This window comes from Xenopus tropicalis, chromosome 1 (genome assembly GCF_000004195.4).
Source record: "Xenopus tropicalis strain Nigerian chromosome 1, UCB_Xtro_10.0, whole genome shotgun sequence".
NCBI classification, from domain to species: Eukaryota; Metazoa; Chordata; class Amphibia; order Anura; family Pipidae; genus Xenopus; species Xenopus tropicalis.
In genome coordinates this window covers 98,814,207-98,839,284 of record NC_030677.2, presented here as the reverse complement: position 1 = coordinate 98,839,284, position 25,078 = coordinate 98,814,207, and the positions used below count along the sequence as shown (strand labels likewise).

At 37.4% G+C, this 25,078-nt stretch overlaps 1 protein-coding gene across 9 annotated transcripts in view; it reads right to left on the bottom strand.

The window, feature by feature from the left end:
* Nucleotides 1-4,072: 4,072 nt before the first annotated feature.
* unc13a (unc-13 homolog A) overlaps nucleotides 4,073-25,078 on the bottom strand; it is a 71,158-nt gene continuing 50,152 nt past the window's right edge. For 3 of the 9 annotated variants that reach the window (XM_031904660.1, XM_012954733.3, XM_012954752.3), the window contains 16 exons: nucleotides 22,998-23,141; nucleotides 22,170-22,259; nucleotides 21,315-21,392; nucleotides 20,772-20,860; nucleotides 20,308-20,460; nucleotides 19,253-19,376; nucleotides 15,257-15,262; nucleotides 13,098-13,136; nucleotides 12,237-12,266; nucleotides 10,878-10,934; nucleotides 10,707-10,787; nucleotides 9,954-10,101; nucleotides 8,500-8,556; nucleotides 6,894-6,986; nucleotides 6,557-6,716; nucleotides 4,073-5,359 (listed from right to left, as the gene is read on the bottom strand). In XM_031904660.1, coding sequence (XP_031760520.1) covers nucleotides 5,074-5,359; nucleotides 6,557-6,716; nucleotides 6,894-6,986; nucleotides 8,500-8,556; nucleotides 9,954-10,101; nucleotides 10,707-10,787; nucleotides 10,878-10,934; nucleotides 12,237-12,266; nucleotides 13,098-13,136; nucleotides 15,257-15,262; nucleotides 19,253-19,376; nucleotides 20,308-20,460; nucleotides 20,772-20,860; nucleotides 21,315-21,392; nucleotides 22,170-22,259; nucleotides 22,998-23,141 — 1,635 coding nt within the window. In that variant the 3' untranslated portion in view covers nucleotides 4,073-5,073. The remainder of the gene's footprint in view (nucleotides 5,360-6,556; nucleotides 6,717-6,893; nucleotides 6,987-8,499; nucleotides 8,557-9,953; nucleotides 10,102-10,706; nucleotides 10,788-10,877; nucleotides 10,935-12,236; nucleotides 12,267-13,097; nucleotides 13,137-15,256; nucleotides 15,263-19,252; nucleotides 19,377-20,307; nucleotides 20,461-20,771; nucleotides 20,861-21,314; nucleotides 21,393-22,169; nucleotides 22,260-22,997; nucleotides 23,142-25,078) is intronic. The other 6 variants (XM_031904666.1, XM_012954756.3, XM_031904665.1 and 3 more) reach the window with 5 other exon arrangements.

Below are 25,078 nucleotides of genomic sequence, written 5' to 3'. Positions count from 1 at the left end.
CTTTTATGGAAGGAAGCCTTTGTAGTAAAGCTTGCGCTGAACGTACTTTTTGCATGTTGGTATGATATGAAAAATCTGTTTTTTTGTTCATTCTTGAGAAGACACAGCAAAAACAGGGAAACTGATTCTGTTCCATGAAGGAGATAATTTGATTGCCCATGTACAGATTATTCCCCTGCATGATGGACTCCTGCGAATAAAACACAATGGGCGAGGGAGGGGGTTGAATACTGGTAATGAAATTATCTACCTGGCATGAACCAAACATGGAGTAGCTTCTGTTTCTCTGTTTACCCCAAGATATATAAAAAACCACATAGACTTTACATAATTAAAAATAAAGATACAAAGTATGTTCAGCACAAGCCCTGTTCATTTAAAGAAGAGGGTTTACTGACTCATGTTTGTCACTGTGTATGTTTTATTTATTAAAATGTTTATTTCTCATTGTACACTTCCCATCCTTTACAAATGTATATGCTCTGTATATACTGTAGCACTGTATAAATAAATGTACATATATATGCATTTGATTTGTCAAACAGATTATTGCTGTTGTATAAACATAATAATTCACATAATTATTATTTACTAGCAGGTCTTGGTTTTAGCTGGAGTGTATTTATCAGAGGTGGCCCATAGGCGACCTGGCCAGCCACCTTGCCCCACCACTTCCCCCTCTACCAGGAAATCCACTGTGGGGGTAAGAGATCCCGGACTAAGGGTTGGCAACAGAAGTACCTGCCCTAGACAGGTGCCTCTTCCGCCTACCCCTAGTTCCGGCCCTGGTATTTATTATCTGTGCTGCTGTGGTCAGTCTTAGCTAATACATGTTCATAAAACTCTCCTAAAACCCTGCCATATACAGTGTGGGACTGGCCTGCCATGGTAGAGGGAGTTGTCCCAGTGGGTCCTGGTGAGTGGTTCCTGAGACCATTCTGCAAAGCAAAGCATTAACTCTTTTCTACCTTTTCATTATTGTGTTTTTTATTATGATCGGTTAAAATAAAACTCTGTGATGGGGTCAGGGAAAAGAGAAAAATCAAGTTTATTGCCACAGAAAAGCAGAAGAATCCAGAAAGGGCTGCCAAGGTGACTTTCTTTGGAAGAATTTGCACAGAGTAAATGGGAGAGCAAAAGCTAATAGATAAAGATAGCACTCTCTTTGTCCTCCACATGAGTTCCTGCAGGGCTGACTGATGAGACCCTTCTAAGCAGTACATTGTGGTCTCAAGCATCAAGGAGCAACTGAAATCACACCCCAGCTAAATCTAAGTTGACTGTCTCCATGTAGGTTTCCAAACTTTCAAAGAACCACGCCCTCTCTACTCCAGTAGTTGGTGCATGCAAGTTTGTCAGCTTGCATGTGCTATTCAACTCCTGGACCCAGAGATGTAACAGACATCCTGGCATTATAGCTTTAGCACTTAGCACCTCTTTTCTGGAAGAATTCAGAGAACCAGGTCACCACTCTACACATGTCCATATGAGGAGGCTAAAAAAGACCCCGTCCTTCGACTCCAGATGCTAGTCATGGATGGTATGGGTCACTTGAAGGAAATTCACAGGAGAGTACCTGAAACATGTGGGAAGGCCCATGACAGCTGTTTGAATTAAATGCCTATATTTAAAGACTGTGCTGTGTGTTAGAATGGGCTATAACCCTCACCGAGGTCTGGTGAGACATAAAGTTTTTATGGAACTTAATGATCTTGACAACTTTTATGATACTGATGTATTGTGTCACAGAATGGATTACTAAAGGCAAATTATGAACCAGGTCCATATGCACTTTATTCTGCAATTTTATACCAAGTCTACTCTTGAGAAACTTTTTTTTTTGTCTTGCTCAGCAAGGATGAGAGGAGCAGAAGGATTTGCTGCATGTATGTCATCCTCTTCTCTTAGGCACCACACCCACAGGGGTGCTTATTACAGGGGCATGTTGGCTTGTGATAGGAACAGCTGTGACCCAGGGTGGATGCATTGAAATTATTCCTCCTCTTCTCCTTTGCTGCAGTTGTAATGCAGGCTACAGCCTTAGATAACTGCAGTGAATAAGGGGGAGGTTGGATGAAGAAGATGACTGTTCACGTTACTAGACAGTCAGTTAATTTATCCGGTACGTTTGTGCCGAGCGTAGGAGGCTCTTAAAAGCCGCAGGTAGAAGTGAGGAGGGTTACTCGGGGGGAGCGAGGTGCATCCTCATATGTGGTACGCTTTGGGGTAGTGCTAATTGAATGGGGAGCGGGTATGTTTTCTGAATGATCGGCTCTTGATAGCCGCGTTTAGCATTGGGTTGGTGGATGTTGTTAGGAGTTTGGTCACGCTCAATGCAGCATTATTTGTTTCAGACCTGAAAGCGTGGTCTGATGTGATATCCCCCCTTTTTAATTTTTTTTTACTTATTTATTTATTGCATGAACTTTACCCTACATATGCCTGAGGCTACCCTTGTTTGGTGTCCCTCCCCTCCTCCCTTTAAGCACGTGTATATACATATAGATACCCACTTTGGGGTCAATTAAATGAATTTATAGCTCTATTTTTCATTTATGCCTATCAAAATCCTCCCTCTTTAATTAAGAATGTAAATAGATGAAACTGACTTCTGGATTTCGGCCCCCTATTTTAATCATGTTCTAAAACTGACCATAGATTTACTAATCATGTGAACATTGTACTCAGGACATGTGTGTGCATACAAACAATTGTTTTTAAGTCACTAGTTGACACAAAGTGATTATAAACATAAATCAAATAATTTTTTGGAGATTTGAATATTATGCTTTAACTAATCAGACAAAGCACAAAATTGATATCCTTTGTTTGCTGTTCAGTACTTATGGGTGGGAGACACCCTGTGCCAGTATTTATATTTCCATGTAAGCTGCTCTGCCTCAGTGCTGACTTGGCTTGGGTTGCTACTACCGCAAACAATTTACAGTGATCACATGGGCTGCAGAAGTAGAAGCAGTGGAGCTGTTTGAGATAGGCTCTGACTGCCCTTTTGTTGCAGAGCTACAGCCAGGTCTTTCAGGGCACCTTATTTCACCTGCAGGCCTTTTTTTTTTCATTTTCCTTTTTACTCCCTCCCATTATTTTACAAAAGAAACCACAAAAAAAGAAGCTTAATTTGATTAAATCAAGGTGAGAGGCTTTGGCGAGGAGAGGGTTAATGTGAGCAGGTGCCTCAAGGGTATATTTATCAGTTGTGTAAGAATGGAGTGAAACATTACTGGTGATGTTGCTCATAGAAGCCAATCAGATACTTTGCTTTTGTTGAAATCTAATTGCTGATTGGTTGCCCTGGGCAACATCATCAGTAATGCTTCACTCCCAATTTTTTTTTTTTTGATAAATATACCCCTTAGAGTTGACCTGCTACTAAGAAAAGATTTTATACTTTAAATCCTTTTTCCCTTCAGCTTTCTCGTTACAAAATCGAGTGCAAAATAAAAGAACTCTGTGCAAAAACTGATTGATTCGAGTAAGAAAAATGCAAGTGAAACTGACACCCAGGAGTTTGTAGCTATTTTTCTTGTCCCTTGCTAATCAAGGTACTGTTCTATTATTACAGAGAAAAAATTAAAATGTGAATTATTTGATTAAAATGGCAGATGGCCTTCTCATAATTCTGAGCTTTTTGGATAATGGGTTTCCGGATATAGGATCCTATACCTGTATTTGCTTTCAAAAGAAGGCACTATGAAGCAACAAGTGTCTACTGGTATACTTAATGCCCTTAAGTACAGGTATAGGATCTATTATTTGGAATGTTTGTGAGCTGTGGTTTTCTGGATAAGGGTTTTTTTCTGTAATTTGGATCACCATACCTAAAGTCTACCATAAAACACTGAAATATTACATAAATCCAATAGGAATGTTTTCCCACCAATATGGATTTATGCAGCTTAGTTAAAATCAAGTGCAAGGTACTGTATTATTAGAACTGAGAAAAAGGAAACCATTTGACCAATTACAGATCCCATACCTGTGCATACACTAAAGATGTATTTTAAATGGCTGTTACCGGCTCATTAAAATATGCTTCAAATTGCACTTGCACAGGTAAATGAAACATAGTGGTTTTATTTCTTTTTATTTAATGGCTGTTATAATAAAATATTTTTACAGAGACAAAAAATGTCCAAATTAGTGCAAAACTGTTCCACATGCACTCAGGGAGCAAGGATGAAATAAAGGTGCTTTATGTACAGAAAATGAGGAATATTAAGGGAATATTTGTGGCATCTCTCCATGACCACAACATGCCACAATTTAAAAAAATCACATGGGCTCCAATCCATTGTGCAGTGTGTAAGGGACTGAAGTTGTTGCCCTTCCTACCCTGGGATGGAGGACTGGAGACTGTAAACTATTCAGTGCTGGATGATTTGGGCAGTTTCAGGGAAAGGCATATGTTACCATCTGGGCAGCCGGCAGTGTCTCTTTACTGCACCATGTTGGCAGTTGGCCTTTTTGTCCGTAGCAGGCAAAAGGTGAATGGGTTCTACCAAGAGCTGGAGGTTGGTTTTAGGTGGTTGTCATAGAAAACAAATACCCATGCAGCACCATTGCACAGAATAAGACACTGGTACAAGGGATTTCCTATATACACAGCAGGTTGGGATGCAGGCAATTTTAAAGGATTCGCCATGAAGGAGGGGGTATCAGATTTATCCTTTTCTAAGGGGAACATTGTCTCTCAAACTGTTAACATTATCACTGCCAGGGGGCACTTAACCTCCCTACAATGTGACGCAAATAAGTAGTTAAGGCTCCTTCGAATACTGTGCTTGTGTGATCCAGCAGGGAGAACATTAACACAATGGCACATTTGAACGCAGCCCTTAATGTGTGTTTTTGTGTGCATGTGTATTTGTACAGAACATGACCTCGGCACTGCTACAAAGGTGTAATAAGCAGAGCCGTACACGTGCCTGTGAAGTGACAGGGATAAACACGTGTTTTCAATTATAGCTCATCTATGTACAGTCTGGGCCTGGGGTGCAAGGCAGTGAATGGGTTATTCTTAGAAGGTGGAGTGAGGTATTACTTATGCTCCACTCCCTAGCTCCCCTCTTCTGGAGAGCGGGTGTCAGATTTGAGTTTGACAAACTCTTTGGCCACCTCATCATTGTTTCTTTGTGATAGTATGCGCAAGATGGTCAGTCCTGTCTCATCCATATGAATGCGGCGGCCAAGAGGGAGCCAACAGGCACAGCTACCCCTTTGTGCCAGATCTCGCAGTTGCATGACAGCCATTCCCACTGTGCGGTCTTCCCGAGCAAAACAGTAATCTTTCACACATACTTGCAGCTCATAACTCTCTGGACCAGTCTCATTACCCAGGGTACTGTAAAACACAAAGAGAAAACAGAATCAATAAACCAAATATTTTGGTTTAATGTGAAGTGTAACCAGTTAAAGAAAAACTATAGCCCCAGAATGAATATTTAACCAACAGATTTATATTATGTTAAGTGACCTATTAAAGAATCTCACCAAACTGGAATACATATATCAGTAAATATTGCCCTTTTTGCATTTAGTGATGGGCTGGGTGCTCCCTCAGAGGTCACATGACCAGAAATAATGCAGCTCTAACTGTAATAGGAAGACATGCGGAAGCAAAAGACAGAACTCTGTCCATTAACTGGCTGATGTGGCCTAGCATGTATGTGTGCCTTGGTGATTTGTATGAACCCAGGAGATGACTCTTAATTTTTAAAATGTCAATTTTCTATTTAGGACCCAATGGCACATACTTCTAAAACAGTATATTTTTTATGAAAATTGTTTATTTAGATGAAACAGGGTTTTACATATGAGCTTTTTAATGTAATATATTTGTTTAGAGACCTACATTGTTTGGCTGTATAGTTTTTCTTTTAGTGTTGTGCCAGTATCAGCCTCCTATGTTTGTTTTTCTGGATCTTTTCCTAAACCCCTTTTCCTCCAGTTTCTGTTGGTGTACCTCACTAATTTTTACCTCTACACACAGTTCCCTGGTAAGTGAAATAAAATTAAATTTTTATCCAAATGACATCTAATCCTGTCTCACGGCATATGGCTTTGTGAAATTCTATATTACATTACAATGAACAGCTAGTTTTCCATTGTGAAGCTTTGTGCCTCTTGCTCTGCTGAGGACTGTCTTTTTAACCAAGACCTTACCAAGACCCAAATTCATTTTGTATGCAGTATCCTTTCTTTGAGACTTCTTGCACTGCTAATTCTGTTTCTTAGAGCAGCGAACCACTGAGATTGCAAGATCTTTGGAGAGGGCTTCATGGTTTCTTGTTGGTGCACTTATATTTATTCTTCCTGTATTGTATCTTATTTCCTGTAAAGTATGACTTAACTATATGAAGAACTGCATTTTCTGTGGCAATATTTCATTAAAAGTATGCATGTATATGGAAATGTCTTGTCATTTGTAGGGCATGATATTAAATAGATTGTACAAACTATAGTATATGATAAATATATAATTATATAACTTTGCTGTTGCATGTGGGCTGAAAATTACAAGGACTTGGAGTTCACTTACAATTGGAAGCTCTCGTTATATTTTGGGGCCCAGCTGTTGTTCTTGGACTTGGTGGTAAATTTCCTTTTTTTGTCACTCAGATTCGGACCAATCATGTTTACCTCAATAAAGGGACGGAAAATCCCTGACGTCTGCCATTTAAGGTCATTGGCCGCTACAACTGGAAGGGGAAAGAGATATTGACATAAGAACAAAATAATGCATAAAAAAGACAATATTGCAGTCTTGCTTTTTACATGGTTTGTTTCATCCACTTCTCTCTCAGTCTATCCATCAATTCTTTCATTATTATTGTTTATTCATTTGGCCCTTTCTAATTGAAGTCAGCGTCTCTTACCCTTTACGCTGATCTTGTGCTCGCCTGTTCCTGGGTGAGTAAATAACTCCACATGGATAGAAACTTCCCCAACAGAATCATCCACCCCAGATCCTGGTGGGAGCAAATATAAAAAGTTACTATGACAACTTTAAAACATGGGTCACCCACTCACCTGAATGCAACTGATGGCAGGGTTTGGACTCCAGAATGGGTTGAGGAATAGAATGACACAACAAAAATGAATTGCTTCTACTCTGAGAACATTGATGACCCATTTTATTTTACTCCTGCCAGCAGTAACAAGCATTGTGAGAGAGTCTTAGGAAACCTGGATTTTGCATAACATGTATTTTATGCAAGCCAAATTTAGTGGATGCTTTGGGGACCCTATCATTTCTGCATGCACTTTGGGTTCAACATGCAGTGCATAACTTATCCTTCCATATTTTATTCCCAACAGAGAGCAAGAAAAAAAGAGAGAACCCATACCCACAGATGTGCTTGCTAACACATCTTTTGAAGTAAGAAGCATGGCTATGTAGAGTCTGTCTCAAGTCTCATTACCTACAGTGCCTAGAAGAGGCTAAGGCCTTTTTTAGTTGTTACCATTCATAACAAGACTGAGTATCTCTGCCATAACCAACCTTGCTGAGTGAAACAGAAAGACTACAATTTCAACAGCCATATTTAGACTGGGTGCATTCTGCTGTATTTCATGCTTTCTACAGGCAGAGGCTTAGATTTGGGGTCTATTAATATAGTTCCCATTCCATGGCTACAAAAGGGGCCCATGTAGCATGATCATTAGGCATATCTGGCAGAAGAATGCTTTAATGCTCCAATCTCACTCTGGCAGCTATTATATAAGTTGTCTTGTCAGCACCAGATTTGCAGGTACATCATAGGCAAACTATTTAGCCATTTTAAAATAATAGTCATACTCCTTTACCTGAAACACACTCTTATAGAACACCGCAATGTCTATGTTACGTCTGCTCTTTAATCAGTATGGCACTCTGGGGCATGAGGATAAAAATTGGGTTTGGGGAGGACATGTGATCTAGCAAGAGAATGTTTCAGCAAAGAGAAGGAATTGATGTCATTATTAAAAATGCACTTATTATTGTTATTATTTAGACTCTGGTACTGGAAGAGTGCTGCAGGATGATCATTATTATTAAAATCAATTAAACTGTAGTGAATGTTTAATAAATCTGTATCACAAATAGTGTAAGTTACTTTGTATTTTTGGTCAGCCTAATATCTTTTTGCAGAGATGATTCTGTGAGTTGTTGACAGATTTCCCCTGTAACAACAACAATCTATTACTGACACACAGCATGGGTGAGCTGTTTGCAGCAGGAGAAACTGATAAGGAAGCACACTTAAAACCCATTTTTATATTAAAAACCATAACAAAAATAAGACTGATTAAGCACACACTACAGTTTAGTAGATTCTTATGACAGTTCCATGTTGGCTGTCAAGTGTGACTGGAGTTTCAACATGCTACCCCATTAAAACCTCAGCAGTCATAAGGTGTTCCAAGCTTGAGTGGAGTAAAAGGAACTGTGATATGACAAGGAAGGGCATGCTCCCAGAATCCTTTGCTCCTGCGACATACCCTTTTCTGGATAAGTCTCTTCATTAAGTGTAAACCTAATACCTTTACCACCATGAACTGGGGTGGAAGGAGGAAGAGACAAAGAGAGAAAAGAGGGAACAAGTGTGAAGAAGGGGCAAGGGATGTCAGTTAGGAATGAGAATATACACATTTATGTACATAAAGTTTACATTTTCAACATATATCATCATAATCAGGCCCAGACATTGTTTGGGTCTGTATGTACTTGAAATGTCAGGGCCTGTTTTGACTCTCAGTCCAGAACTGATCATCTGATCATAGTTCCTGCTATTGTACCCATCCTGATGTAACAACATAGCAGTACCGATGTTCTGGAAATAACTTTTTACAGTTGTAGAAAATAATACAAAAAGTGAATACAGTAAATATTAACATCATAAATACATCACATATATTCATCCTTCATATTGCATCTTAATTTAAACATTCTGTACACATCGTGTACTGTCCCTTGGACCAATGTAGCTAAATTTTGTCCTGTCTTTGTATTTCTGTTTGCAACCAATTTTGTTTAAACAGTAACTTGGCACTACACAATGATATATACCTGTACAACACCAAGACTTCTGTATCCTAATCTGCAGCCTGTCTGGACTTCCCTTTAGTAACTGAACAAACAACTTTATAACATCACACTTTCAAATACAAAGTTGTGCTCTAATAACTAGAGGCTAGAACCACAAACTTGCATTGATTTTCACAGATCCCTGCCCAACGTAGCACAAACAAGAAAGTCCACATTAACAACAATATATACGTGTGTAAAAGACCTTAGGGCCCAAGAATGCAACTGCAAGGTGCACAATTGCATGGAAACACGAAGGAAGTCAAATGCAATGTCAAAATACTTGTGCCTCTATACGTTCTTTGCATATTATGCCTAGTGCCAATCTACAGGGTATGTGTGTGTGGCCACTAGGGAATCCTGGAATTAAAAAAAGTGCCCTAACATGATTTACCAGTGCAGACACACGTGTTGTAAAATCCTTTTGTTTACAGAATAATTTGCCAGTGCTACTATCCATGAATCAATTGACAGCTTTCTACTTCATAAAAGCATATTCAGGCATATTTAGAAGAATCTTGTTTCCTGTTACATTGTAACAGAGCCAAATTACAAATAATGTTAAAACTGATAGAAATGTTATATATTGTAAAGCTGCTTAGAATTCTATTTTCTTTCACTATGCAAAACATTTTTTTAGATGGAGGAGCCTTTAATGTATACTGATGGAAACTTTAATATAAAACCACCTGCTATAAAATGCATGCCCTTTTGTTCTTTGTTCTACAATTCTACTACTTGCCTGCCTTCTTACATATAATACACATATGTACACAGTGCTATACAAAATAAATTATATTACTAATGATCTACTGCTGTTCTAGTTCCAGCCTACATAAGTCACATTAGACAGAAAACAAGACCTCACCCTGAGCAGACTGTGTCTGGACGAAGGTTTTGATTAGCGTATCGGTTGCTTGTGTGTAAAGAGAAAGTGCATAGCGTAGAGATTGTAGGTCTGGACTCTTCTCCAGGAATGTCTTCTTGAGACCAACACCTCCAGCATGGAAATATTGCTGTCAATATTACAACCTCAAGGTTAGATAAAACAGAACATGTACAAAATATACACAAGCATAATAGTATAATGCATTGCACATGCAAATGCTACATAAATTACATACACAATACACATACACACTCAATAATACCAGAACACTTAAAGCTTGCGTGAATAGTTAAATGGTAATTATTTTAAAGAGGGAAATTAAACGATGATATCCTGTCCAGCCTTTATTTGCAGGGTCGTATTTATGTGATAGGTGATGGATAACGCCATAAAGAGAATTAATGTAAAACATACACAAATTTAGAAAGTGTAACAAATTAAAGCAGTACTGGAGAGTACTAATAATAACAGGGTGAATATACAAATATCATTGTAAGTTATTTCAGATATCTTATACAGCTGGGTTAACTTATTTCTCAAGAAGCTGTCCCTGGTTGGTGTGAATGTAATAAGGATTGATGTAAATCAGCTGGGACTGACATAACAATGCAATCTTTTTCACAGTTCTTAGGAAATGTGTCAGTGCTCTGTAAATAAATGGTAATAACAATAGCAAAAATTTTAGCTATTTCTGTAAATGAATATTTTGGGGAAAGGTGAAACATATTTTACCTTAATTGTATCAAGTGCAAGCTCCACCACTGCACACTGCTTAGGGGTGAGGCTCTTGGCTTCCTCTCGCACCATGTGATCCTAAAACATAATTCTCCAAGTTATTATTGTCCAAGTCATTATAACAAGATTTGCTACTTGCATTGGTATGTAGGAAAACACTCATCATACCTTTAGTTTGGATAACTGGCCCAGTTCCTTGGCTGCATTAATGATAAGGTGGGTTCCCTATTTTAAATAAAAAGACATTACATAATTGATACAGTAATGTGTCTGTGGGAAGTATTTACATCCCTATAAGAAAAACATGTTAGTAAGTTCTGCAACTAAAGAGTTCTGTAAGCTCATGCAACTTCCTCCCAAATTATGTAATAGCTCAACATACCATTTCCTAAACCTTATGCAGTGCTGTCTAACTTATTATATGCAGTGGGATAAATATTTCTCATATAGTATATTCAAGGGCCATATTAAAATGTTCTAATACAGTCTGTGCAGTGTATGGAGCCTTTGAGCAGACTGGAGGTTCACATCTGACGTATGAGCCTCCAAATGGACAGCCCTGACCTAAAGTAAAACTCATTGAGCTCCTTCTATTGCTGCTTGCTGTATAACTCTGCTGAATATTCAAATGACCATACTGCTCCTACACTTTTACAAGGAAAAATCCTCCTGTAAGAGAAGAAAGATTGCAGAATGGAATAAACAGTAAAATATCTAAAATCTATTTTACATTATTTCCTAAGCATGTATCCTTTTCTATATTGTAGACTTTTCTTCTCCACATATCGTTATGAAGCAATGTCAGACAACTTGCTTTGCAGAACTCCCCTGAACCTTGCTTAGTCAGTTACTGAGTAATTATTTGTCATAATTCATGATTGAGGGCTACGTTATGTTGAAATTATGATGTTTAAGCCCTTGGTAGGCCACTCTGGCTCATCCAGTTGGACAGCCCTGCTCTAAGGTATCTACATACTTTCATATTCACTGCATCAGTTTTTCTTCTGCACTTTTTATTGTGTTTAGGTTTCTCTCAATAATGTAGGTCTCAGTTGAGGCAGGGTTTGATGTCTCTGGTGTATGTCTTTATATACTTGGCACTTTATATTCTATAATCCTTGTTATAAAACTAACACTATATAAATACATATATGATGATGATCGAAGTATAAAAGCTCTAAAATATGGTAAATGCCTTTTGTAAAGCATTTCAAGTTATAACTGGCATAGTACTTTTACTTTCTCTACATATAGTAAAGTTTGTGCAGAGCAGCATCCCACTATTTCCAGGAATGAACTTGTTGTATACCAGGTTTTCCAGCTCTATGTTGTGCGAGGGCTACTGATTCCATTCTAGTACTACACTAAATTAATGCAACATTATATGCTGGTGTACAAAAAAGATATTTAGGGGACATCACAGAAAGGCAGAACTGAGAGTCAAAACCGTACATAGAACAGAGGGAGAAAGGCAGAAGAAAGAAGAGCAAGCGCAGACAGACAAACAGACACACACAGTGTCCTTACATCTGCGTGGTACGGCAGCTTCACCCTGCTCTGGAGAGAGAAGTGTGAGATTAACATATGAGTGTGGGTGTGAAATAAGAATTCACTTTTCACACACAGCACAAACAGAAAATACAAACTAAACATCTGCATGCACACTAACTTAAACCAGAGCACATACCATGACCACACAACTATTCAACCAATAAACACTTTCCATTCATAAAATATTAATCCCTACACTTTAAATTTACTCACAAGCACCCAATCTACACTGCTATAATACCACACACATATATAATACACAACAGCCAAGAGTAGCCTGTAAAATATATCCTTATGAACAGTGCTTAGTGCTATTATCAGTAATCATAGTGCATACTGATGTCACTTGAATCTCTACTCAAAAAAGTTGCCCCCTCTTGTAAAATATAAAGAACGGGAAGTCTCTCTGGCCTCAGGCTTTGTCTTGTCATGGATAGAGTTGCATTAATCCTGAATGATAAATAAATGTATACATAAAAAATTCTTTGCCAGGTGCCTATAATAGTCTAACATTATACTTTTAGGGTACAAACAGCACCAGCTGTAGTGTGCAGCAACAGGGTAAAAGCTGCACATCAGCTAACATGGCACAATCAATGTATTTGAGACATAAATAAGCCTTGACTAATGCACCAGGGAAGTTGGGCCTATACAACCGGCTGCAAATGGTTTAAAATACTATCAGCACAATCTAATTCTGCAGTGTCTCCATGGTTGTAAAGAGTGTTCTGAAAAAAGTAAAAAGTGCTCTGTTGTTTTTTCTGACACTTGCAGTTTTCTATTGACCTGACCCTCGGTGTTCCTCTGCAGTCTTTCAATGCCTGTGTACACATTTACCTTCTCTATTCCCTTGCCATGTTTTCTCAGCAGCGTCCCCTGCAGAAACATGTCAGAGTTGGTCACTAATTTGGGACAACACATACATACTGAGTGTCAGTAAGTGTATTGCAAGGTTATATGTGATATGAGAATACGGACATTTGTTAAATATTAGTTTGTATGTGTGAGTAAACAGGAACTGTTGGTAATAGAGGATTTTATTATATTTATTAGTATACTTTCAATTGTGTATAAAATAGCGTATACACCAACACCAGGTGTGAACACTAATAGCGAGAGTTCACACAAGACAAGGCAGTAAGCATGTGACACAGACATTGTGTGTTTGAGGAGCACAAGGAGACATGAGGAGCACAGGGACCACAGTCAGGCTGGATTACTTTTTTTAAAATGGTGAAGAACATCTCTAGAAAAATTAGGGAATCTTCATATGAACCTTTCTGTTGACACTGTATGTATGTTATCAACTACATGAAGGCAATAGGTTTTTTAATAGCAGTTTTCTCCCTGGACACTCAAAGTGTTTTACAAGAACTACAGCAATTAAGGCAGACATCACTGTAAGTGGCTCGGTCACAAGGAGTTTCCACAGAGATCTGAACCAGGCTCATCCGATGAGGATGCAGTGGCAAATCACTTAACATCTAGGTCAACTTCTCCTAACCTACCATAAGGTCACTGTTTATTAACCTTACGGCTGTCTGTCTGTTTATATGTCTCACTACTCACTGTCTGTCTGTTTATATGTCTCACTACTCACTCTCACACCTTTCTATATGTTTATTAAGTCTTTTCCCGCTGACTTTCTGACCTCTGTCAATGTGTCATCCCATCAGTACCCTTACTTTATTAAAGGAGAAGGAAAGTCATTTTGGCATTTTACTTCAGAAAGCATTGCCATTGCTGAGTAAAGAGCCCTAGAAGCTTTTTCTGTTTGCTTAAGATTGCAGATGCCATTTTAAGTAGCTTCCAGTTTGCAGTCTAGCCCTTATAGCTCAGATCACACATTCCTAAGGGAGGGGGGAAGGGAGTTCTTAGCATTCTTGTGGGAGGGGGGAGCAGGAGAGGGGAGAGAAGAGAGAACTGCACAGACTCTGACCACAGGAATTAAGGATTTTTCTGAGAGAGGAAGTCAGACACCCAAAGAACAGGTTTACAAAAAAGGAGAGCAGAAATCCTGTGTTTATTTTGATAGAGGACTCAGTGCAGCTTTTCTGTGAGTGCTTATGGCTGTATTTACATAGACCTTTCTGATAAAGCTTACTTAGTTTTTACCTTTTCTTCTCCTTTAAGCTTTGTACTATGAATTATTGAAAAAGTGAAGCTCCTCTCTGGCAACAATACTGAGAAAATTACTCCCATTTTCTACATGGAAGCTGGCACTATATTCCATTTGAAGCAGCGTAGGTGGTTTTTCACGGTGAGGGCAGTGAGGTTGTGGAATGCCCTTCCTAGTGATGTGGTAATGGCAGATTCTGTTAATGCCTTTAAGAGGGGCCTGGATGAGTTCTTGATCAATCAGAATATCCAAGGCTATTGTGATACTAATATCTACAGTTAGTACTAGTGGTTGTATATATAGTGTATGTATGTGAGTGTATAGATTGGTAGGTGTGGGTTAAGTGTGCTGGGTTTACTTGGATGGGTTGAACTTGATGGACACTGGTCTTTTTTCAACCCTATGTAACTATGTAACTATATAAAAAATAATAATCACACTCAAGATCCTTAATCTGCTGTGCATTGCAGCTTCCAGCACTCTTAGACAGTTCCTAGCAGTTGGTAGGGCACAAACCTTATACAAGTAGAAAACCAAAAACACAAATTAGAGCTGCGCCACATAATAATAATATATCCCTAATATATGGGTTTGTTTTAAGCCTGAGCAACACAAAAGGGTCTAGCACATTAGAATGCAGGGGAAGGTGTGAGGGTATGCAAAGGGAAATCCACAAGTGTTAGAGCTACAAGGTATAGCAACACATATAAGCACTGAAAAGGTTAAAACATGAAAAAACCAGCTGAAACAGACATAGGGGTTAGACCAGAGCAAAGGGAATGCCAGCAGGGCACAAAAGAAGGGACAGTAGAAGCTTCACAGTTGACAAGAGACCAGCTAAATTGAGGCCAAACAGGAAAACATTTTATCTACTTACTATCATCTGCAAGATTGGCAAGCAGAAGGGAAAGGAAAGTAGTCAGACATTCATTACAGGCATTTCCGTACAGCTAAGAATAATAAAACCAATTTGGCTCCACACATCTATCTTGTTCTTTTAATAAGTAAATCCATCAATTTGCATATTTTATTTTAAGACAGGGTGTATATTGTGACCTCTCGGATGCTGCTGAACGATACACTAAAATACAACCTTTATATTCTACAAAGACAAACCACAGACTGGTAATACATTGTAATAACATATAAAAAGAACTTGGTATTATGGCTGACAGTGGGGAAAGGTGCAATGATGCTTGAATGCTTCAACAAAATATACCTTTCTATATGTTTATTAACTAGCTCTATTAACCACACATGCTTCACCGGAATGTCTTCATTATGCTTATCAACTAAGGATTTGCTCTGGTAGAGCTGTATTGTCACATTTTTTTATACACAAGCAATCACTTCTAGTAATTAACAACCTATGTCCTCCATTGGGATTGCCTCCAACTATATATGTGGGTCTGCTTTAATAATTTATTCTCATCAATCCAGTATTTTAGATATCAAAGGTCAAAGAAATAAATGTAAATAAGTAATAAATAAGTAAAATAATAAAGTTCATTGGACAGATTGTAAAGGCAACATGTATAAACGCTTAACACTTGCAGACAGATCAGAAGACTAAGCTTAAGCATTTTATTAAAAGAGGAGAGTTGTAAATCTAGGGTAAATACTAGTGACATATTATAAAACACAAGCAGAAAGGATGCTGGTATGAGGGCGCTCAAATGCAGGTTAAAAAATATGTACCAGATATTATATCTTTAAAACATTTTAGTTGTATATTTGTTTGTGGATCAGTGCTCCAAATGATAGCACCTCTGTTATACACAACATGGGATACAAGACAATCGTTTTAATGTTGTGTCAGGCCTTAAGCCCTATAGGGTAGGAGCAACGCACTTATTTAAAAGATAAAAATGATGAAGAGAAACAACTGAAACAATTGAAATTTTATGTCAGCAGAAATAGCAGGAAATGAATTGTGGAATTCATGTTAAATAATATTTTAAATGTACAAAGAAAATGATCAGGGTACATTCTTTAACCTAATAATAAATATTTTTTTTCGTAAATGCTTTCCATTTATAATAAGGTTACGATTTTAAGATCAAAGATGCAAAAGAAGAAGTAAGGGAACATTTGCCTAAAGGTCTCAGTACCACCTAGGAAATATCAAAATGTCAATTACATCCACATTTAAACAACAATTTAACAAATCATATCAGCTGCCTCAATAGGCTCCAAGCATGACGTGCACATATAGGAACAAATGTATTAAACCATATCAACAAGTCCAGCACCAACCTGCTGGTATACTAGAACTTCAGAGTGGAGGCACCAGAAGTACAACAAACACCATGTTTTACTTCACCGATGAAATAATCTCACAGAAATAAGGTTTGTTAGACATTGACTCTTTTTATATACCATTAATAAGTAATTGGAGAGAAAATCACAATCTAGACCAGATTTTGGAATTAAGTTTGCTGAAATTGTGGAAATCTGCACAGAGATTGAGTACAAGAATGCTGAGAGGTTTATCGTGACTGGACTTACACTTAAAGGGACTATGGCAATTGTATGTTTGCTTGGTGTAACTAAATTAAGCAAACTGTTATATGTTGAAAAATAGGAATAAGTAAATAAGAGAACAAAAAGAAGTATGAAGCCTATTAGATCTCACTGGGAGCACAGATGCAACTACACAAAACTCCAGACAAAAGTGTGACTTTTTTCAACTTAAATGTAACTATTATTATGCTGTAGACAATTGTATTTTAAGGCTATTTGCGGTTGGTCTTCATTTTTTTTTTTGCCTTCATTTTTTACAGCTCTAAAGTTTGGGATTTCATTTACCCTGGCAAACAAGCAGTCGTTTGAAAAGTGGAGTAGAAAGGCATTAAAAATCAATATAAAATGAAGACCAGGAAGCCCAGTCTATAATATTATAACATTTTAAAGGTGAAAATCACCTTTAAAGTTGCAGTTTCTATACATTCTAATCTGGCTTGCCTCTGACATGCTTGTACCTTTTTACAGTTTAATTCGCCCTTATGTTCTAGTAGATTTTAGGACTGCTACATATTCTGTGTGTTTACAAAGTCTTTTAGAGTACAGGTATGGGACCCTTTATCCCGAATGCTTGGGATCAAGGGTATTGCGGATAAGGGGTTTTTCCATAATTTATATCTCCATACCTTAAGTCTAAGAAAAAATCACTAAAATATCAATTAAACCCAATAGGATTGTTTTGCCCCCAATAAGGATTAATTATATCTTAGTTTGGATCAATTACAAGCTACTCTTTTATTACTACAGAGAAAAAGGAAATACATTTTAAATCTAAATCATTTGATTAAAATTGAGTCTAAGGGAGACAGGCTTTCCGTAATTTGGAGCTTTCTGAATAACGAGTTTTTCGGATAATGGATCCCATACCTGTACAAGTCATTTATGCACCGAGATATTAAGACATTCACCTTGCTAATCATTCATACAATTATAGTACACAGACTATAAGCAGAAGTACAGATTTATAACCATTACACAGCCATTAAATGGCTGAAAAATAAATGTAATAACGTAAGCACATATCTGACAAAAATTTAAATTTGAATACTTATTATTTAAAAGTTAAATATTTTAATACAGTCAGCTTTCTGTACTGTACTAACAGCCAAGTTAAAATTGAGTAAAATTCAGTGCATATATAATTTGTAACATACTTCTTGTAAGTCACTGATAATCATGCTGCAGCACTCCGTTTCGATGTAAAAAGTTTTTATTGTACCAATAAAGCAGATTGGTTTATTGGCACAATAAACACTTTTTACATAGAATCGGAGTCCTGCAGCGTGTTTATCAGTGAGTTATAGTTGACCCTCAGCAGTGGGATCGGCAGCCTGCACCTGATGCTACAACAATGCACAGTATAGTGAAGCATTATCCAATTTCTTATATTGATACTCCTTGTAAGTTTTATCTCAAGAGAAACAAACCTATTGGGGGTTGTGTAATAAAGACACTAACCTGTTTGCCCAGGAGAAGTGACCATAGCAGCAGGGAGCATTTACTGATCATCTGTTTAAAAGCAACCCGGGTCGGTGTGCCTTTTATTACACATGGGGAATTGTCTTTAAGAAAGAGTAACCCGATCCAAAGATTGTATGCTCTTAGAGGCTGGGAGCTCATTCTTCTTGTCTAGTGATGGGTAAATTTTATCGCCAGGCATGGATTCACAGCGAAATTCTGCATTCCGCATTTCACTAACCATTGGCGAATGGTTAGTTTATTAGGGCAGAGATAATCCCCCTGCATAATGGACTCCTGCTTATTGGTAAGTCAAAACAGTCACAACAAAGAGGTGAAAGGAATGGTTGTTTACTAGTAATCTAATTATTTACGGAAGGACCATACATGGAGCAGCTTCAGTTTCCCTGTTTTTCCTGTTTAACTAAAGATAACAAAAAACATGGATATTTCATAATTAAAACAATAGGCCAAAAGTATGTCCAGCACAAACCCTATTTATTTGTACTCATTATGAACATATCACACTTTGGGACACTGAATTTCAATGTTTTCACTTTTATTAAAGCTTTTCTTCAACTTTCTTGCCAAAATTATAAAAGTTTGCATTACTGTCCAAAGAGTTTTTGCACTGATGGGAATTTTGTCATTATACAAATTTCAACCTGGCGACATTTAACATCAGTTAAGTTATTAGAGGGACAATTATTTTCAAGAGATCTGTAAAATATTATCATCATGTGCCTGGCACCTTATATGTATTTAACAGCCATAGATGTCCTTGTAAATATGCTCTGGAAGGGACACTGGGTGTTTAGTGGCTCTGAAGTTTAGTTTTACCTCTTAAGTAAGATGTAGCTGCAATGCCCAGAAATGTGCACATTATACTTACTGTTTGGTCTGTTAGTGGTGGAAGGACAATCGTTTTCTCCATTGTATTCATCACAAGCTTCCAGAGTTCTTTTAGTACCCGCTTCAGGACTGTCTTTTCACAGATCTTGGCAAATAGTGTCAGGCTAAAGTTTAAAAACAAATGGATATAATAATAAATGGATTTAGTAAGAAAATGTTTTCTCAGTGCTATTCTTTTTATATACATGTAACTATGCCTATGGGGCTGATTTACTAAGACACGAATTCGAATCCGAATTGGAAAAATTCCGATTGGAAAACGAACGTTGCGCAAGGTCGCGATTTTTTCATAGCGTTAAAACTTGCGCGAAAAGTCGCGCCTTTTTCGTAGCGTTAAAACTTAAAAGGCGCGACTTTTCGCGCAAGTTTTAACGCTACGAAAAAATCGCGACTTTGCGCAACTTTCGGAATGGCTACGAAAAACTCGCGTTTTTTCACAAAAATCGTAAAGACGCCGAAAAAATCGCAAAAAATCGCAAAATACCGATCATTACGAAAAAAAATGCAATCGGACGCATCGGCCCGTTCGTGGGTTAGTAAATGTGCCCCTATGTGTGTGCGTGAGTGTTTGTGGGATCACAAGACAAGAATGAACTTGATGGATAGTTTTAATAAGTATATACATTCATCTGATTTCCAAAGATGCTCTCTTGATAAATAATGTGCTAAATAAATGTGTTTGCATGAATAATTTCTCCAGATCATCTCCTATGCTCATAACAGCAACCACTTTATAACATGACTTTATATTCATCTTTGTTACAAATAAAATAAACCCTTTCTATGCATAAATATATGAAATATCTATTTTTTTCTATTATTTATTGTTTCACTATATTTGTGCTTTAATGATGCTACCTTTAACTCAAACATTAACTGTGCATTGCCTTCGCTTATTTGTTAAAACTTTGAGGGTGATGGGATGGAAAGACCACTTTGTGGTAACGGTGGGGGGGAGGGGTTCAGATGAAATATCTATTGATAAGCTTCCTGTGATATATATCCTTTATACATATTCTGTGTATGTTTTCTCACTTGCTGTCCAGAGGATCCAGGATAGGCTGCAATACATTATCTGCATCCTGAGCCACACTGCTGCAGTTACTGGCTGGTACATTTCCGGTCCCTTTTACCTGGCTCAGGATGTCACCCATCTGCTTCACACACTCCTCAATTTGTGCCTGAAAACTAATAAAAAAATGGAAAATCCCATGAGCCATACGAAAAAGAGAATATATGCATATATACAGAATATCCAAATATATACACAAAAAAGTGGCTGTACATGCAGACCAATAGTACAGCGCTGCGTACATAAGTAGCACTTTATAAATAAAGATATACATATATACATACTAAATAAGAAGTTATGTTGTGCAGTTCTCTAATAAACCACTCTTCATGTTCACTGGAAGCAAATATTTTCTCTTATGTTTCCTTCTAATTTTAATAAAATAAAACATTGCTAGATAGCTTTACTTTGATAAAGCCACACTCACCTGGTGGTAAACACTCTGCTTAGCTCATCTAGGACATTGTTGAGTTTCACCTGCAGCTCTTTAAGAATGTCACTTGTTTCTGCATCCAGCTGGGCATGAGTCAGCAAATACATTAGAAAAAAATGAAAATGGTATCAAAAGGTATGTCTTTAAAAATTGGTGCATATGAGCCATAAGTGGAATAAGATGAGGTACTTAATGCCTTAATACGATCATATGTTCATATAATCTGTATACACATGGCACTTTCATCTGTTATCCACATATTCATTAGGCCAATGGCACATATACCGTTTCTCTGCCAGTGAATTTCAGCCAGCCGGAGTCAATACCCTAAATGAGTATTTTTGGGCTAAAAACTGCATGTCATGAGCAGTGACATGAAGTTTGCTTTTTGAAATGATGAGTGGCTCATAGTGGTATTGGGCTCGCAGAGAAATGCTATACTTACCAAAGACCTTGCTCAGAAATTCAATCAAATTAGGTTTTGTCACAGTCTTGTAATAGAAAGTAGGAGAGTGAAGCAATACAGAGAAAACTAACCTCCTTTCCTCCCATTGCTTCAAACATTTTTTCTAGTTGCACTCGAAGTTGCTGGATGTTGTTCATAAGAATACAGGGCTGGAGGTAGAGGAAGAAACAAGAGAGAAAGGAGACAGGTATGATTAAAGCTATGTTTATTTATGTTTTATTGGGGATGCTTGTATTCATAGTGCATTTACCCACAACAGTAAAAGGAACAGAAGATGGCTTGTGGATTTACATTTAGGCCTAATAGTAGTGTTTTTTTGCTGAAATCTTCTTTGCATGAAGCACAAATTTGTCTAGGAAAATTGCAAAGCCACACAGGCAACTTTCATTCCAGGAATTAACACAAAGCGGCCATTTACTAAGCATTGTATATTTTTTTTCCGATGTCTAGTCATTTATTAAAAGACCTGACTATAAAAGTCACAAACGAATTTAAATGCGAAACGAAAATAAAAAGAACACGAAAGCCTCTAAAACCATTGAACCTTGCAGCTTATGATCTCTGTAGCAATCAATTGTTGGGTTATTTTAGGTAGGCTTGGTTTGCTGCAGCTGTTATTAATCTGGCCACAGCTTTCCTTTATAATCCATAAAAGGCAATAAAACAGAAAGGAACATGTAACAGGGCATGCAGATCAGGTTCCTGATCTAGCAACATATAATTGCAAGAGCTGCAAGCACTTGCAAGTGTTGATTTTTGTATCGCAGAATCCTCCAAATACTGGAAAGATGAATGGTACCCTTACTAAATAGGGAACACAGCGTGGACTGGACACTGTTTTATAGCAAAGACTTTTCAATAGGGGAACATTAGGACAAAAAGCATGAAATTATAAAGTAATTCAAGAATATATATTATAATATTACCACTTTTTCTTCTTTCTTCTCTTTGGAGCAATGAGATGCAAAATCTTTGGAAATAATTTCAGCATACTGCAGCAGAACATTACTGATCGTCTGCAAAGAGAAATGGATAGAATTGAAAAATACTCTGTATAAACCGGTATCTATGAATAGTTGCTGGAATCTCCATAACATGGTCCCTGAGAATCTGCATTTAATATCCAAAACTCTGGCTCCTGCAATAAAAAAAAACTGGAAGTATAATTAAAGTATTCTTTGTAACATATACATACAAGACCATAAGACCATTTTATTTAACTGGACTTTAAATCCAATCATGTAGAAAAACTATTTCTCTTATTCTAAGAATGTCATTATGGTCTATACAAAGTTTTGGAACAGTGAGGCTGGGTCTCTAGTAACATTACTAATTACAAAGGTTGAATTAATATGACAAAATATATGCTAATTATACAAAAAAATTGAACGCAAGGGCAGGCCCAGATTTGGGGATGCCACAAAGGCCCAGGTCTAGGGCGGCACAAATTAAGGGGAAGCATGCTTTCCACTGCATTGAAATTTTGCTCTCCTCACTGCTCGGTATGTGAGTTTAAATGGGGGTGTTAGCAAATGCGCATGCACGGGGGGAGGGGGGGCAGGGAATGGGTCAGATAAGAAATCTGGCGCTGCACGAGGGAGAAAAGTATCAACTAAATAAAGAAATCAGAAAATTAGTAAGTAAAAGACAGGGACATTTTACATGGACAAAACAGATAGATAGATACATCAGTCGGAATAGTACCATAATGCTTGGAATGCATAAGATAAAGTGACTGAAGAAGGACACAGTACCTTGGCAAATCTACGCATGTAATGCCCCACAATTTGTGGGTCTGGACACTCCAACTTCTTAATGATCTCAAAGCTCTGGTTAAGTTGTGAGAAAACATCCACCACAGAGCAGGAGAACAGGGCATGTTCAGAGGTCTGCTGGAACTGTAAGAAAGTAAAGGAACCACTTCATATTTTATTAATGCCTTTTAAGGCTAGCACATAAAATCTATAATATGAGGGAAGATTTATAGCATGTAAAAATGTAGAAAATCTAGTGGAAATTAAACTAAAGAAAACAACAGTGCAATTAGTCCCGTTCACACAAGTTTTCTGGGTTTATGATTATATCAATTAAAGTAAGATACAAAGGGAAAACAGTTTGCCCCACTTAATTGTACATTGCTCAGATCTTAGTTGTTTATTTTATTTAACTCTGTCTGAAATACATTTTGCACATGTAGTGATTGGATTGCTGGAATTGATGGCAGTGCTCCAAATGCCTATATCAGCTGATAATAATTTTATGAACCGGAGTAATAACCACCCATGCAAGGTGACCCTCTCGCTTTATATTTATGCAAACGTAAATCTCCTAGGTTGCAAAAGTGATAGTATGTAAAACCCAGAAATGAATCTAAATAAACTTTGAAATAGTATAGTACCAAGCGCTAAACTTCTTATTTGGAATATACAATTTGAAATTTTTCTAGATTTTATCATTTGCCATGAAAAGGCAGAATAGAAGAAACTACAAGAAGGTTCAATCAAAATTGGATTGCAACTTCACTGCTTTAAATTGCTACTTATTTTTTTTTTTAACTGCAAATATGATCACATGACCTCAGGATTGTGTTACCCACATACCTTGTAATTAAAAAATATTTTCCTAGTAAAAATGCAACAAGAATGGCTATTTTATGGCTATTTTAAAAATCCACTGAGCAATAAATCAGGAATTCATATACTACACATAATACACATTGCATTAAAATTAGGAAAAGCCTGTAGTTTTCACCCGACTGCTGATCAGACCAACTGCACGCAGACTTTGTTTTTATATATTTATGATTTCAAAAAATGTAAAACGTTAGTTTGAGCCACTTTAAAGGAAGGTGCATATGGCCCTATCCTACACAAGGCACCTCAGTGCTTGCTCCTTAATGAATTATAGTCACATGTGCTCTTAAGTATTCTACCCTTATCTACATTATCCAAGAGTTCAGTAAGCAGGACACTAATGAGTAGGTCAGAGTCCAAGGACATGACTTCTCACACTACTGCTAGAACCAAAAAATGGTACTGATACTAATGTGCTGCCCTTTTCCCCTTTTTCCTACATTGTGTTGGTGCAATTGCTACCAATGCATAAAGAAAACAAAGTTTTCTTTGTGATATACAACAGCTTGTGGATATGGAAGCACCACGTGCAGTGTTAACCCATGGTTTTCCCTTGCGACTTTATTTGGATTGGCAGCATTATCCTAACACCCCTTTAAAACTGAACAACTAATGAACACATTGCATTATTTGCAATTAGTTTAAGCGCATGATGCAAATAGCATTGTTTTTTTTAATAGGGATGCACCAAATCCAGGATTTGGCCAAGATTCTGCCTTTATCAGTAGGATTCAGATTTGTCCGAATCCACATGTCTAGCTGAACAGAATCAGAATCCTTTAAATTGTGTGACTTTTCTTCATATAAACATGGAAGATGAAAATTTGTTCTTTTTGATCCTTCCGTAGAGTAATTTGAATATGCAAGTTAGGATTTGGTTCGGGATTCAGACAAATCTTGTACGAAGGATTTGGGGTTCAGTTGAATCCCAAAATAGTGGATTCGGTGCATCCCTAAATTTGATCAAAGTAAATCTTTCCAAGACCTTGAATATTTTAAAGGTGGTAAAGGTGGATATTTGATAGGTCAAGTGTGGCAGAACTATTAGAAAGCTTAAAAATTCCTTCTGTTTTCTAAACTTTTAAGGCAAAAACTGTTGTTAAATTAACGATACCCCTTGATACCCTTCTGAGAAAAAGGAAATGCCCTCTTTTCTTTTTAAATTAAAGTGAGACTCAACGGATAGCCTGAAGAACAGCAAA